This window comes from Drosophila nasuta, chromosome 2L (genome assembly GCF_023558535.2).
Source record: "Drosophila nasuta strain 15112-1781.00 chromosome 2L, ASM2355853v1, whole genome shotgun sequence".
Taxonomy (NCBI): Eukaryota; Metazoa; Arthropoda; class Insecta; order Diptera; family Drosophilidae; genus Drosophila; species Drosophila nasuta.
The window spans coordinates 28,498,674-28,511,730 of NC_083455.1; the positions used below are offsets into that span (position 1 = coordinate 28,498,674).

The window sequence follows — 13,057 nt, forward strand, 5'->3', positions numbered from 1 at the left end:
ATAATTACACTTTTCACTCTATATCACTGCTATGGATTGTATTTTACATAATGCCGGGTTTTCTATAATTAGGTCATTTAATTATTGCACCTCAATTGCTTTCAGTTAAATTAAAATGTAATTCGATACTTCGATTTAGATTAAACCCAAGAGCGTATCTTGTTGTAGTGTTCATATTCTAATATCCTTCCGATTGAACACATCTGAAGTCATCTTTATCTTCGAGCAATGACCTTTCTTAAATCCAATTCAAAATACCTAATTTCATTACAAGACATCAATGTGCTCTCACCGAAAAATTTAATTTTCCAAATCACGAAGAGCATTTGTGGTTTTACGAAGGCTTCGAGCTGGTTGAAGGTGGTTTTCACAAAATTTCTGGTTTGGCAAAATGAAGGCTGAAGTGAACAAGAACAACAACAACAAAAAACGCATTTCCCATAGACTTAACACAGTTTGTCGAACAGCCCAAAGATGTGACCTTAGGGGCAGAGGGTCAGACCATCAGTTGGTCGAGTCTGTCGTATGTCGGGCGTATGTTTGTGAGTTTTGTTTTCAATAAATTGCGGCAATTGGAACCCCAAAAATCTACGGCAGCAAGTGCGAGTACGTCATATCTGTTATGTCCTTCTTGACCCTGCCCTACTTTACCTGCTCAGTGGCAATTCCATTTACCTAAAAAGGTTGCAGCAGACACGAACAACAACAAATGAAAATAGAAACGAGAAAAATAAAAGTAAGAGGAAGAGACAGAGACAGACCTGAGAAGTATATTGAACCAGTTTTATTTTTAGAGATTATAACAATTTTGTACCCGCTACCTAAAGATTAGAATAACGTGTTAGACAGTGGGAGGCACTAAGTTTGAAATCTCATTTATAATTCATTGCGCCTTAATTTAGAATATTGAATAACCAGTAGAATTGTGAAGGTCTAAAACATGAAAACCCTACAACTATATAATAAGCGCAAAAGTAATGAAACAATGAATACACTTGACTATTAGTTTTCTTCATTTGTTCATTTCCATTTTGCTATTCGTATTTCGTTTGTTCATTCATTTTTTCGGTCGTTCGTTGTCTAGTTTGTGGTTTCTTTTGGCTTGTGCATTCCAAGCACTTCTGCTTAACTCATACACAGATATACTCATATATGTGTGCAAGTGTGAGTGTGAGTGAGTGCACGATTGAAAGGTAAAGAACAGGGTAAGACATGCATGTGCCTTGGCCAACCCGTTGGGTAATAAGTAAGTAGAGTGTACGTGTGTTCGAATAAACAGTGACAGAGACCGTGGCAGAGACACAAGCAGACCAGAAACTAAAGAGATGCAGTGCAGCTAAAAGCAACGGCAAAAGCAAAAGCAAAAGCACGCGATCTCCAGCTAACGTCGCGCTGTCTAGCTGCTTCGCACTGCCTGCGCTGACAGTCGCCAGCGAAAATAGATTGTGGAGGCAGCTGCTGCACCAGTTAAAATGGGCGAACGAAAGGAAGTATTGCAAGTGGCAGAGCGGAAACGGAAAAGAAAAATATTGTTTCAATTCAATTGAAGTTGAAATTGCATGATTGTGACCAAGCCGGTCGATAGAAGAGACGTATCGAGGCCAGGCAAGACCTTAAAGAGTGCATCTCCCTGCATCTCTTGTGATGCAATGAAGTGAGAAATTACACTAAGTACAAACACGACTACGAACAAACTCCAATCTCTCTGAGCATGTTTTATATGACATCCGAATTAAGGTCTAGTTAGTCAACTTACAACTTAACATCTTTGCCGAACTTTCAGTTGTTTACAAGTTAAGCAAAACTTTTAGAAACATGTAATGTTTGTAATAATAATAATAATAATATTTGTAATCAATATTTTAAATGTGTGCAAAATTAAGGAGAAACAATGTGCAGGTGAATTTAATGAAAAAGCTGAGTTATCGACAATAATCCAGTACAAGGCATATCCAATCAAATTTTGCAATTAGTTGCAAGAGGCTTCTAACAGTTTTCGATTAATTAATTATTAAATAGCGGCTAAACGTGAATGTTAAGCAAATTGAGAGCACGGCAGGGAAATGCGCTTGCTTAAACATTTATGTATAATCTACATGTATAACAATGGGAAGTTAATAAAAACAGAGAAGAGCACTAGAACGTATGTGTATTTGCAAGCAATGATTAAATGATATGTTTGAAACGGTTCTGTTAAAAGTTTCTCTGTTCCTCCTATAATAAATAATTGTGAATCAATACAAGAGAAGACAGTGTTCTCAAGTCATCAAATCATGCTATCTCAAAGCGTCAACCGGGTTGTGTCCTGTCTTTCTTAACACGTAGCTCTGAGACCGAAGCAAGTATAATAATGTTTGCATAGCTTTTGGGTTTTATTACTCGGCTGTGTAAATGCAAGCGCAGCATGTTTGCAGCTCCACCGGTGCTAGGACAGCAACCAGCAACCAGCTGCCATTGCTGTTGCTTTCAACGTTATAGTCATAGTCGTGGTCGTTATGGTGCCACAAAGTCCTTCTAAATACCTTTTGTTTTACAGTGCTTGACTGCTTTGCGGACGGCTACGAACCCGCCATCAACGCTACACTGACTCTGTGCGGCCATTTACATGTTTTACTCGCTTCAGGATTTTATCTAGTAGCTGTTGCCTCTGTCGCGTGAAAGAAGCATCAACTTCTCTTTAGTCTCCAAGTACCCCCAGTCTAGCTGTTCCCGTCTTGTTCGCCTCGCTCTTTTGAGTTGATATACTTAGCAGTACATTTGTTGTCGTCCTTGACAACGACATCAGCAACCTCCTTCGTGCTACCGCCTGCTTCGCGTCAACCTTTCTCTCTACCCCAAAAGATGTGTTGGTGCTTATCTAGTCGTACTTGTCAAAAATTCGGTAGCTTCCTCGCCCATCGCTCATCGCCCAACGTTTTCGCCCATTTGCCCACCGCTTATTGTTGTTGCTTTAAAAGCCAAAACTTATAACTCTTGTACTATTGCTTGTTCTTGGTCCTTCGGCCCTTGGGTTCGTCATTTTAGGCATTTTCTTGTGCGCTTTTGTTTTAGTTATTTCTTTTGTTTCTTCATCTTTTCGTCTTTTCTTGTCCTGATTCCCCTGCTGTTCTGTTGCTGCGGCTTTGAAGTTTGTTGTCTTGTCTTTAATGACATTGGAAATTGCGGTCAGGACAATTAATTTCCGGTTGAAGAAACATTACTTTAGTTTTTGCAACCAACGCACAATTCCTGACACTCTACCTGACCATCATCTGGCCACGAACCTGATCGACCATTGCAACAATGTAATAAGTGGTCCATTTTGGGAATAGGGTTGCTAAATTTAAAGATATTTTTATTGATCTTAATCATTTGAAAGCAACCTATCAGATCAGCTCAGCAGAAATATAAACATACCGCTTATAATAAGCATAATTTAAGATCGGATTCGGATCGAAAAATATGCAAAAATTACTTAATAAATAATTTAATGGCATCTCATAGTTAAATACTCTCGACTCAGCTTTCTTCATTCATTTCGCTTTTTCATTCGGCACATATCTTACCCGGCATAAATATGAGAAGTTACCAAATTTCGGCGAGTCTTGCAAGTTCTATTGGCCTCTTGTCCCCCACACAGCACAAGGATTGACATAAGTTACAAATCACTTACTAACACATAGTCACACTATGCATGTACAAGTATGCAAGCGGACTTGTGTGTGTGTGTGTGTGTGTGTGTGTGTCCCTATGCGAAAAGTGTCGGAAAAGAAGCCGTACCTATTTAGCATTCAAACGAACTTATTCACCAACACCCACGACGAGTATTCTATACACCCTATACACACACATGTGTATGTTGTACGTATGGTTGTGTTTATGGATTCGGGAGAATGTACGTGCATGGGCCTAAGTGCTGGCTGGCTTGGCAATAGGAGCCAAGCCAAGCCAAGCCAAGCCAGAGCTAGCCTCTGCGACAACCGAGCGGGCGCATGGAATACTCATTAAAATTTCAGCCCACGTACCCAATCTGCACTTAAAGGACCTTTCGAGATTTGAATTTTTCACATGTTTGCAGCCAGTCAGTCAACGATTATTTTTTCCGATGCCCAAACTCTGCCCAGTGCCCAAAGTCTGTACTCGTGCCGTAGCGTAGTTGCGTCACCTCAGGCCAAGTGAGTGGAGTATATAAAAAAGTGTAGCATACATATGGGCTGAACGGGAGTGTAAACTATACTCGTAAGTGCTATGACATGTTATGCACGCACTTCCGCGCATGCTGAGGCTGGGATCGTGAGTGTGAATGTGTGTAAGGGTGAATGCGAGTGTGTAGAGAGGTTTGTAGTTTGGAGGCCCATTGTTATGGACAAACAAACAAGCATTGTTAGCAGCAAGGAAGCTATTGGCGACAGTTCTTGAGTTCTTCACTGAGGTAACTGAGAAAAAATACAAATTTGAACTGTAGAAAACGGTTTGGCTCCTGCTTCTATGCTATTTTAAGTACGGCTGGGTGACTGTTGTCCTGGCATCGAAACCACTTGGACCACGACTCACCCACGTCGTTATGGTTACGGATGCGGGTCGTTGTCGTTGTTGTCGTTCTTATTCTTTTTCTTGTTACTGAGGTAAGGCGGTTGTGCCTAGACTGGGCCCGGCCATCTTGACATGTCATCAAAAACACATTAAATGAGTTTTTATGAGCTCGTTTATCCAAACTGTTGTCCACCTTTTAAGCGGGATCTAGGCAAAAGTTCTACAACCAAAGTTATTCTCATCAGACCGAATCCGAGTCCGGAAATTGCCATTGCGTGGTAATTGAAAAGTTTTTTCTTTTCTGCTCAAGCTCTCTCTCTATCGCTATCGCTATCGGGCTCTCTGCGTTTGGCAACAAAGTGGCATTGCTGTAAATTAGTTTTATAATTTTTTACGCTTGCCACAACAATAAGCAAACTCGACGGAAATTTGACAAGTTTTTGCTTTTTGTCCACATCCATTGTTGTTGCCTACAATTATTTACAAATCAAAATAATATATTTAAACATTGGTTTCCAATTTGCTTTCCCGCTGTCGCAGTCATGGCCACAAAGGGAATATTATATGTCAAACGGATATAGAAGGAAAGCAACGCTTTAAATTAAATTATATCGCAATCTGTGCTATTAAATACGGGCGTAAGAGTGCAAACTGTTGCTATACTGCGATAAGTTCACCTCTCAGTTTTGTCCATTGGCCTGCGCATCCTCTTTACTGTGAGAAACTGATGCAAATTTAGCTCACAACAGACCACAGGCTCACCAAACTTTCAACCAATATTTATTGTGTAAAAATTCACGCCTAGTCGCAGTGCCCGGCATGCTGAGAGAGAAAAAAAAATAGAGATGAAGCACAAACTAGAAACTTTGTCCTTTAAGTTCAACATAGTCATACTCATTAAATTTGCTAATTGAAGCTATTAGAGAGGAAGACAGAAAAGGATGAGTGCAGCAAAGAATTTATCTAGCTCGTCGAGCTCGTGGCGAAAATGTTTGTTAAATTATACAGCAAATTACAAGTAAATGCGATTAGTCGAAAAAGTTCAACCAATCTTTAAAGTGAAACTTTCCTATTAGAAAATCGAAATTTTTAGCAGCTTTAAAGTATTGCACCCATAAATTATAGAAGCGACAAAACCTATAGATAATAAATGAATTATTCGATGTAAATTACACACATTATAAAAAACAAAGAAACAAGGAGTCTAGACTGCACAATTAACCAACTGCTAAGGAAGGCAGTTTAGTTGGCTGAGTTGACATTCTTTCGCTAGATCAAACTTTGCACAAATGTTGGCATTTCCATTGTGGACATTAATCAGAAATGCATGAAATTGGTAAAGTTTCAGAAAGCTCACGCCCTGCACAGCAGCTGTATGCTATGCTTGTAGCTAGCTGCATTACATTGCTCAAGTCAAACTTCCAATCGAAAGATTTCGTGTGTTTTGGACATTGAAGCATAAAACAGGCTCCGGAGAATTGCTTGTACTTTCCAATGTGCTGTTTGTACTGCTTGATTCTTGGTCTGTGACCTCCAGCTTATTGATATATTAATAGCGGACCAAAGGGGCTCTGAGGTTTGATGGCCAAACGCCAGAGGTGGCAACGTGTTCTCGACAAGTCCCCAGCGCAATTTGCACACGCTCTACAACCATGTTTTGTGGTTGCTACACTTAAATCTTCGAGCAATCCTGGCTTAGCAGCATATGCATTTGGCCGAAGGAGCAAATAGCGAGTGGAAGCTTTTCACGTCCGCGCATAATTGCATGAATAATGCACTTAGCATTTGGCAAACGATATACGCTCTCTAAGTTCTCGATTCTCTTGCAAGCAATGGTTACCTTCCAATTTAAGGTAAAATCAAAGAGTTAACTGCCTGGCAGCAGACTTTGGTCTGAACTGAAGCACAAGCAAGCTCACAAAAATTACGAAATAAATTACAAGACGTGCGAACATGCCTGATGAGTATAGGACAAGACAATTGTTACGCATATAAAGTGTTGGCCAAATCGAACACAAGTAATTTAGAAATAAGTGCTCTCGAGCAGTCTAAATCGAAATAAGCATGCACAGTATGCCAGTGGGAGAGCGGAGAGCGGAGAGCGGTAAAGGTTTGCATATGCGAATCGCATGTTTGCATTACACTGAAGTCGACTGACAAAACAATTGAGCATGCAGGGCATGTTACAGCTTACGAAATGTACTGTCAAAAGTGCCACCCAAGCAACCCAGAAAGGAGGCCAGCAAACTCGACCCGAAACCGACCCGAGTAACCCAAAAACGCAAAACAAAACATTAAATGAACTTTTCATTTGCAGAAAGGCCAAGCAAATTTTGGGTGAATAGTTGGCATGGAAAACTGAGCAGAAAGCTCTGAGTAGAGCATGCTTCCGCTTAACTCTTGCGTTATTTTATTTAGGGGCTCAAGTTTGTTTAGACTTAGGGAACTGAGAAGGAAGTGAAACATTTTCAAAAATTTCCTATGCACTATTAATGGACGCAAATAAGGCCTTCGACTGCGAGGGGTGTCTAAGATATTTGTATGTATATTTTCATTCCAGCACCATAAAAGAAATATGTGAAGCGACTTACCCTCGACTAATTCCAGTTTGTTTTTTTAACAGCACTAATTGGACAGACTCCTCGACGATTTTAGTATTATTTGAAATCAAGCAGGTTCTAGAGAAAAGGAAATATGCATTAATATTATATAGCATAGGCAGCCGTCAGATAAACAGTTAAACGAGTTCGTCACAATCTTTTTGATCAACTGCCACACACGAAGGAGTCTCGTAATGGATCAAGGCGCGGCGAGCTGAACAAGATAAGTAATGAATGTGCTTCTTGGGTAAGATGTAAAAATTGTATATTTTAATAGTCAAGTTATTCTGCATTGATGGGAGACACGTCGACGGCTTAGCTAACGCTTGGATTGGTTCTGGCCATGCCGCTGTGGTTAACCAAAACACTACAAGGGGCCAAAAAGTGCTTGTCTTGGCCAGTCAACCGTAAGATCGCTACAGAGCGAAGCGAGAGCACTTGTAATCTAAAATCAAGTGCTGCTCCTCGTCCATTCGAAATTTGTTGTCGTCCTGCAAGGCAAAATGGCAATATGGCAAAACGGCAAACCGGCAAACGACTCTAGTCAAGTGCTCTAGCCTGGCCTGGCAGCCAATCTGTCTATCTGTAGCATTTTATTTATGCAAAAGTAGCATTTTTTCTTGCAAGCCCCAATTTAAAGTTGCCCAGCAGAAGCAGTCGAGGTCTTACCAGCTGAAGAGGAAGGAGGGGACGAGAAGGGCAAGAGACGGCGTGGTAAGAAGAGGGCGTCATTTGCCTGGCCCATGGCCCATTTATAAAACAGGCAAACGAGCAGCCAACCGTTCGACCAACAAACAACTTCGTCGTCGTCCCACAAGTCCTTGTCCTAAAGTCGGAGTCGCCATCGTTGGTTTACTGCTGGGACAGCTGGTCAAAATTAACAAGTTCCAGCGCATGCCTGGATTCTGGTCTCCAGCATCTCCTTCGCTATCTGTACGAGTGTCTATATGTGTGTGAATGCGTGTGTGTGTGTGTGTGTGTGTGTGCGTGCGGGCATCTGTATATCTATATATGTATAGGTGTATGTATGTCACAACATAAGCAATTTGTTGCAAACTTTCGTACAGCTGGCTTTTGTTAGGCCCCAGCTCAGTGCAAAAGTGTGTCGCTGTATTGGTGTATTGGTGTGCTGTCGTGTCTCTGTGTTGGTAGCTTGGTGTATCGGCGTGTCGGTGAGACAGCCCGCAGAACTTTCGTCTCTGATGCGTGTGCGGAGCGAGCAACAATGGCCTCAGACTCAGCATCAGCCGCCTTTGGGCCAACATCAGCTTGTGTCCGGCCGTGGGCGTAAGCCTGGAAACAGGCGCCGTTTGTTCGCCTCGCTTACTTCCGTATTTTCGTCAGAGTCGGAGTCGGAGTTGGGAACGGTAAAGGGAGCGGGAATGAGAATCTGAATGCGCCGGGTTGGTTACTTGGTTGATGGCAAACTTTTTAAAAGATCTTAAATTTCTGTTGTTTTGTAAAATTGATGAAGTAATTTGTTTGGTGATTGCACAAACTTTGCGTGTCAATATTTAAAAAAGAAACACCAAAGTTAACCTAAGTTGGCACACACACATACACACCCACTACTTCAAAATTCGCATAGCTTAAAAAGGCTTTTAAGTACAACCAAGCAGTAGCAAAAATCGGTCTTCACTGCAACCACAGCACCAAGTTGCAGATCAGATCAATAAGTCGTTTGCACTGTTAATGATTCAAATAGCTTAGGAACTTTATGAGCACTGACTTTATGGCCAGTTGAAATCTACAATTTAGAGTGGACAGCGCCAAAAAAATGGCAATTGAAATTTACTTTAAAATTATATATAGGAAATATGGAACACGAAATGATACTATCAATTTTTGACATGAAGACATGAAATATTTAAACCCAAATAATGAAGAAATAAAATATAAAAGTAAAAGTGATTTTTAAGTTGAATTCGATATTAAAAAAAGGTAGTTAATATCGGACAAAATATAAGCAAGAAATATATGCTAGTTTCTAGCTAGTAGATTGTGGTGCACAGTGAATATAAAATAGAAGCAGCGAATGTCGCCAAATTTGTAAATTTGTGAAAGCAGTTAAAACCTCGCTCCAAATCCCTTTTGTATTGGCCTAACCAATTGTTGTAACATAAGAAGAGCAGTAGTGGAGTAGTAGTAAGAGTAGTCTAGTGTAGTTGTAAATGTTATTGTGAGTCAACCGCCCCACTTTAGCCCCGGCACTTAAGTGGATTTTTATTAAGTATTTATCAAGGAAATCAATATGTCATCTAACCGGTTGTCTGTCTGTTGCTTTGTACGTCTGTTTATCCTACGAGTCGAGTCTGACGGTCGAGTTTCAATGCTTCCGCTTGGATTGAGCTTATTGCTATTGCTATTGCAAAATGCTCATTCATTCATTGCCTGTGTGGCTGAAGAGTCCCGCAAACAAACGTCCCATACCCATTACCTGCTTCTGCCGCTGCCTCTCCCATCCTCAACATCTTCCATTGAAGCTCACACTCAGAGCCAGAGTCAGAGTCACAGGGAATGCTCGCAAGTACGATTGAAATTGAATAAAATGACTTTTCAAATTATTTGCGATACAACAAAGCGCCATGTGGCAGAAGTGCTTATCTGCGGAAAATGTTAACTGTATGACAAAACATAAATTGTAGATATGCAAAACCGAAGAAGCACACACACACGCGCACACACATAATAGCGCACACAGAAGTCAGTCGTACAGAGAATTGTATTCTACTCATAGATATCTGGCTGGATGCTCACACACTCACACATGTAAGTGTTTGAAGGGTAGATGTGGAGTCGACTCACATGTACACATCAGCATATGTGTGCATTTGTACGAGCGTGAGTGCGAATATGCGTATGCTGCGGAAGAGTGAGAGGGGGGAATGAGGATGGGGGTGCAAGTCTGAGGGGATATATAAAAAACAAATAACAATTTTGCGCTCAAAATAGAATACAAACAGCACAATGCGTTCGAGGCATGCCAATGCGCGAATGGTGGATAAAGAGAGGAAGAAGTGCGGCGATGTGTATATTCGTATGTATGTGTGTACGCATGAAATGTAAATGTAAAGCGTGGAAAGAGAAAGCCGGGCAGAGTATCGATTTATGCATATTAAATTACACGCGCTGCGTACAATACACATTTGTATCGAACGAAAGCCTTACACTTGGCGCTCCTTTGAAAATATTTATACTCATCTCTTATTGGCCGCCTGACATCTCAATTGGCGGCTACGCCGATTACCGCCTACACCCACCACCACCTCCTCTACCTATACAATACTTGCGGCATACACATACATCCATACAAAACAACTACTACTCTCCCTGTATGAGCCATTATTACCATTGTGATCCCACACTTGCGACCAATTTATAAACGTTTGGCTCTTCGGCTTATCTTTGTCAGTTTTTCTTCTTGCGTTTCGTCTTTTTTATTTTCTTGCTGCTTGCCGCTCACCTTCTCTCCTCCTCTTGCGCCCATCCTCTGTTCATGTGTGCACACAAAGATAGTAAGTTTGTATATCTGGTGAAACTTAACGCTGCCCAACTGCTGAATTGCCTCAACTGTATTGAACCCAACCGCAACTCGCACTCAGATCCACTCTATTAACAATTTGTATTCAGTTAGCTGGACCCTCATTTCACTCTTCAGTTGGACAAACGACACCGATTATAGCCACTGCACTTGTTCTGACAATGCAAACGAGGCTGAACACACTTATACATATTGTATACACAACAGTATCTGTGGATATAGTGAACACCCCATATAATAATCATCAAATATAAACAAGAAAGCATGAGGTTCAATAGATCGGATATTCTCGTAGTAAGAAGACATTATATTTTCCTACTAATAAATTTTATAGGTCTCATAAATTTAAACACACAAAGTGTAGTTTGAGCAAACGAACTGAGTATTTGATATAGTGAACAAGCTTAATACTTTGCAGTAATCAGTTCACTATACCCAGACATGACTATAGTACATATGTATTAGTGTAAGGAGTGGCCTTGGATGGTGTGTGGTTGCGCCACCCGCACACTCTGCAATATTAATGCTGCTGAACCGCCCACAAAGTTAATGCCAAGAAAAGCAACTGAAAGTGGCCAAAAGCATCAAAGCAGCAGCAGCGAGACTTTGTTGGAATCGCGCCCTGAGCTTTTGGGAGTGATAATTTTTGGGTCACTCGGAGACTGCGACGACCATTGTTAATTATTCTGGTCACATCTGTTATGTAAACTACGTCCCAAGCATAAAAAAAGAGCAAGGACAACAACACGACGTACTTCAAAACGGACTCCAAGCGAACTCGTGCGCCCAAAGAATTAAAAAGTTACAAAAAGCGCGTTAAAAAGCCACCCAAAGTGTTGGATATATTTGAAGTGTACCTTTTTAAGCCCTCTTTTTGTAATTTGCCTTCAAACGGCCGCCAGATCCCAAAAGAATGTAGAAACTGCACTTTGTTAATTTTTTAAATATTTCGCTTCATGTTCAAGATGCCTAGTTATATATATTTCATGAAACCAAACATAAGAACAGACTATGCGAACAATAGGGTAAGTTTCCAAATAAAACCATCGGACAATTTAAATTGCCCTTACTACCGTTTTTGTGTGTTCATAAGAGAACAATCCAAGCTGCATGGACATTTCCCATACATACTGAACATATAACAATTGACGAGACTTTCGACATTCTACAAGTTGAGGACTAGAGACGAGTAATGAATATGAAAACCACTTACATATTCAGAATGCACAGTGATGAAATGAATCCTAGGGTAACAGCTTAAGTTTTCTGCTCAACACACTTTTTTGGAGATTGCTCGCGAGACCATAACAAAACACACATGAAACTGGTACGAAGCGCCTTTCAGCAAGTAAATACATTTCGCTCTTAATCATCTTGATAAATTTACAAATTTATATTTACTTAATTGAATAGACGATGATCTTAAAAAGCGCCCAGACAATTAAATGTCCAAAGATGATGTTTTGGGCGGGCGTTCGAACAGTAAACTGCAAATGGAAATGCGAATCATCTACTTCAACTTCTTCTTGGGGCGCAGGTTGTTTGTGTGTCCACACTTCTTCTTGCGGCAGTTGGTGGCACGTGGATGCAAACGTGCGTAGCATTTGCGGCAAATCATCTTGTCGCAGTTGTACTTCTGGGCTAGGATACGCAGAGATGGTTCAATGATACCACCACGCAGACGCAGCACCAAGTGCAAGGTCGACTCCTTCTGGATGTTGTAGTCGGACAGAGTGCGGCCATCCTCCAGCTGCTTGCCAGCGAAGATCAGACGCTGTTGATCTGGGGGAATTCCCTCCTTGTCCTGGATCTTAGCCTTGACATTCTCGATGGTGTCAGAGGGCTCCACCTCCAAGGTGATGGTCTTGCCAGTCAAGGTTTTCACGAAGATTTGCATTTTGACGGTGTTGCTGGAATCGTAACATAGAATGCAATTTAGATGATTGTGTTGGCAATTTGTTGTAAACGACACAGTTGAATTTCCATATCAATTGTCAATTTTGTCTACGGTGTCTCATGTCTCCCATTCGAGGTTATGTTCGACACAAGTCAATGGGCGGCGATTGTTTGTTACACTATTTTCACGGAATAAGTTGTGATTATAAGTAATTATGTTGCACAAACGCAATTATTACACTTTACCAGCACAACTGAATCCATGATTTCACTTTCTACCATTTATTTTTCGTTATTTTCCGCAACTTACCAAGAGAAACGTGCAACCAAATGCTAATTCACAAAAGAAAAGAGTGTGTACACTGTATACAAGCAGCGAACACGTATGTTTAACATAGATAGAACAACACTGAACAGTTTCGTAGCAACATGCTTTTGAAATTATGTCAAAAAATATATCGATAATATTATTAAATAATTCTACGTAAAAGAATAGTTGAAATAGAAA

At 40.8% G+C, this 13,057-nt stretch overlaps 1 protein-coding gene across 1 annotated transcript; it reads right to left on the reverse strand.

Moving 5' to 3' along the window:
* Positions 1-11,981: 11,981 nt before the first annotated feature.
* On the reverse strand, positions 11,982-12,977 carry LOC132799027 (ubiquitin-ribosomal protein eL40 fusion protein). Its single transcript, XM_060811155.1, has 2 exons — positions 12,860-12,977; positions 11,982-12,563 (listed from the first exon to the last, which is right to left on the reverse strand). The coding sequence occupies exon 2, from the start codon at positions 12,548-12,550 to the stop codon at positions 12,164-12,166; it is 387 nt and encodes a 128-aa protein (XP_060667138.1). The 5' UTR covers positions 12,551-12,563; positions 12,860-12,977; the 3' UTR covers positions 11,982-12,163.
* Between the last annotated feature and the right edge of the window lie 80 nt (positions 12,978-13,057).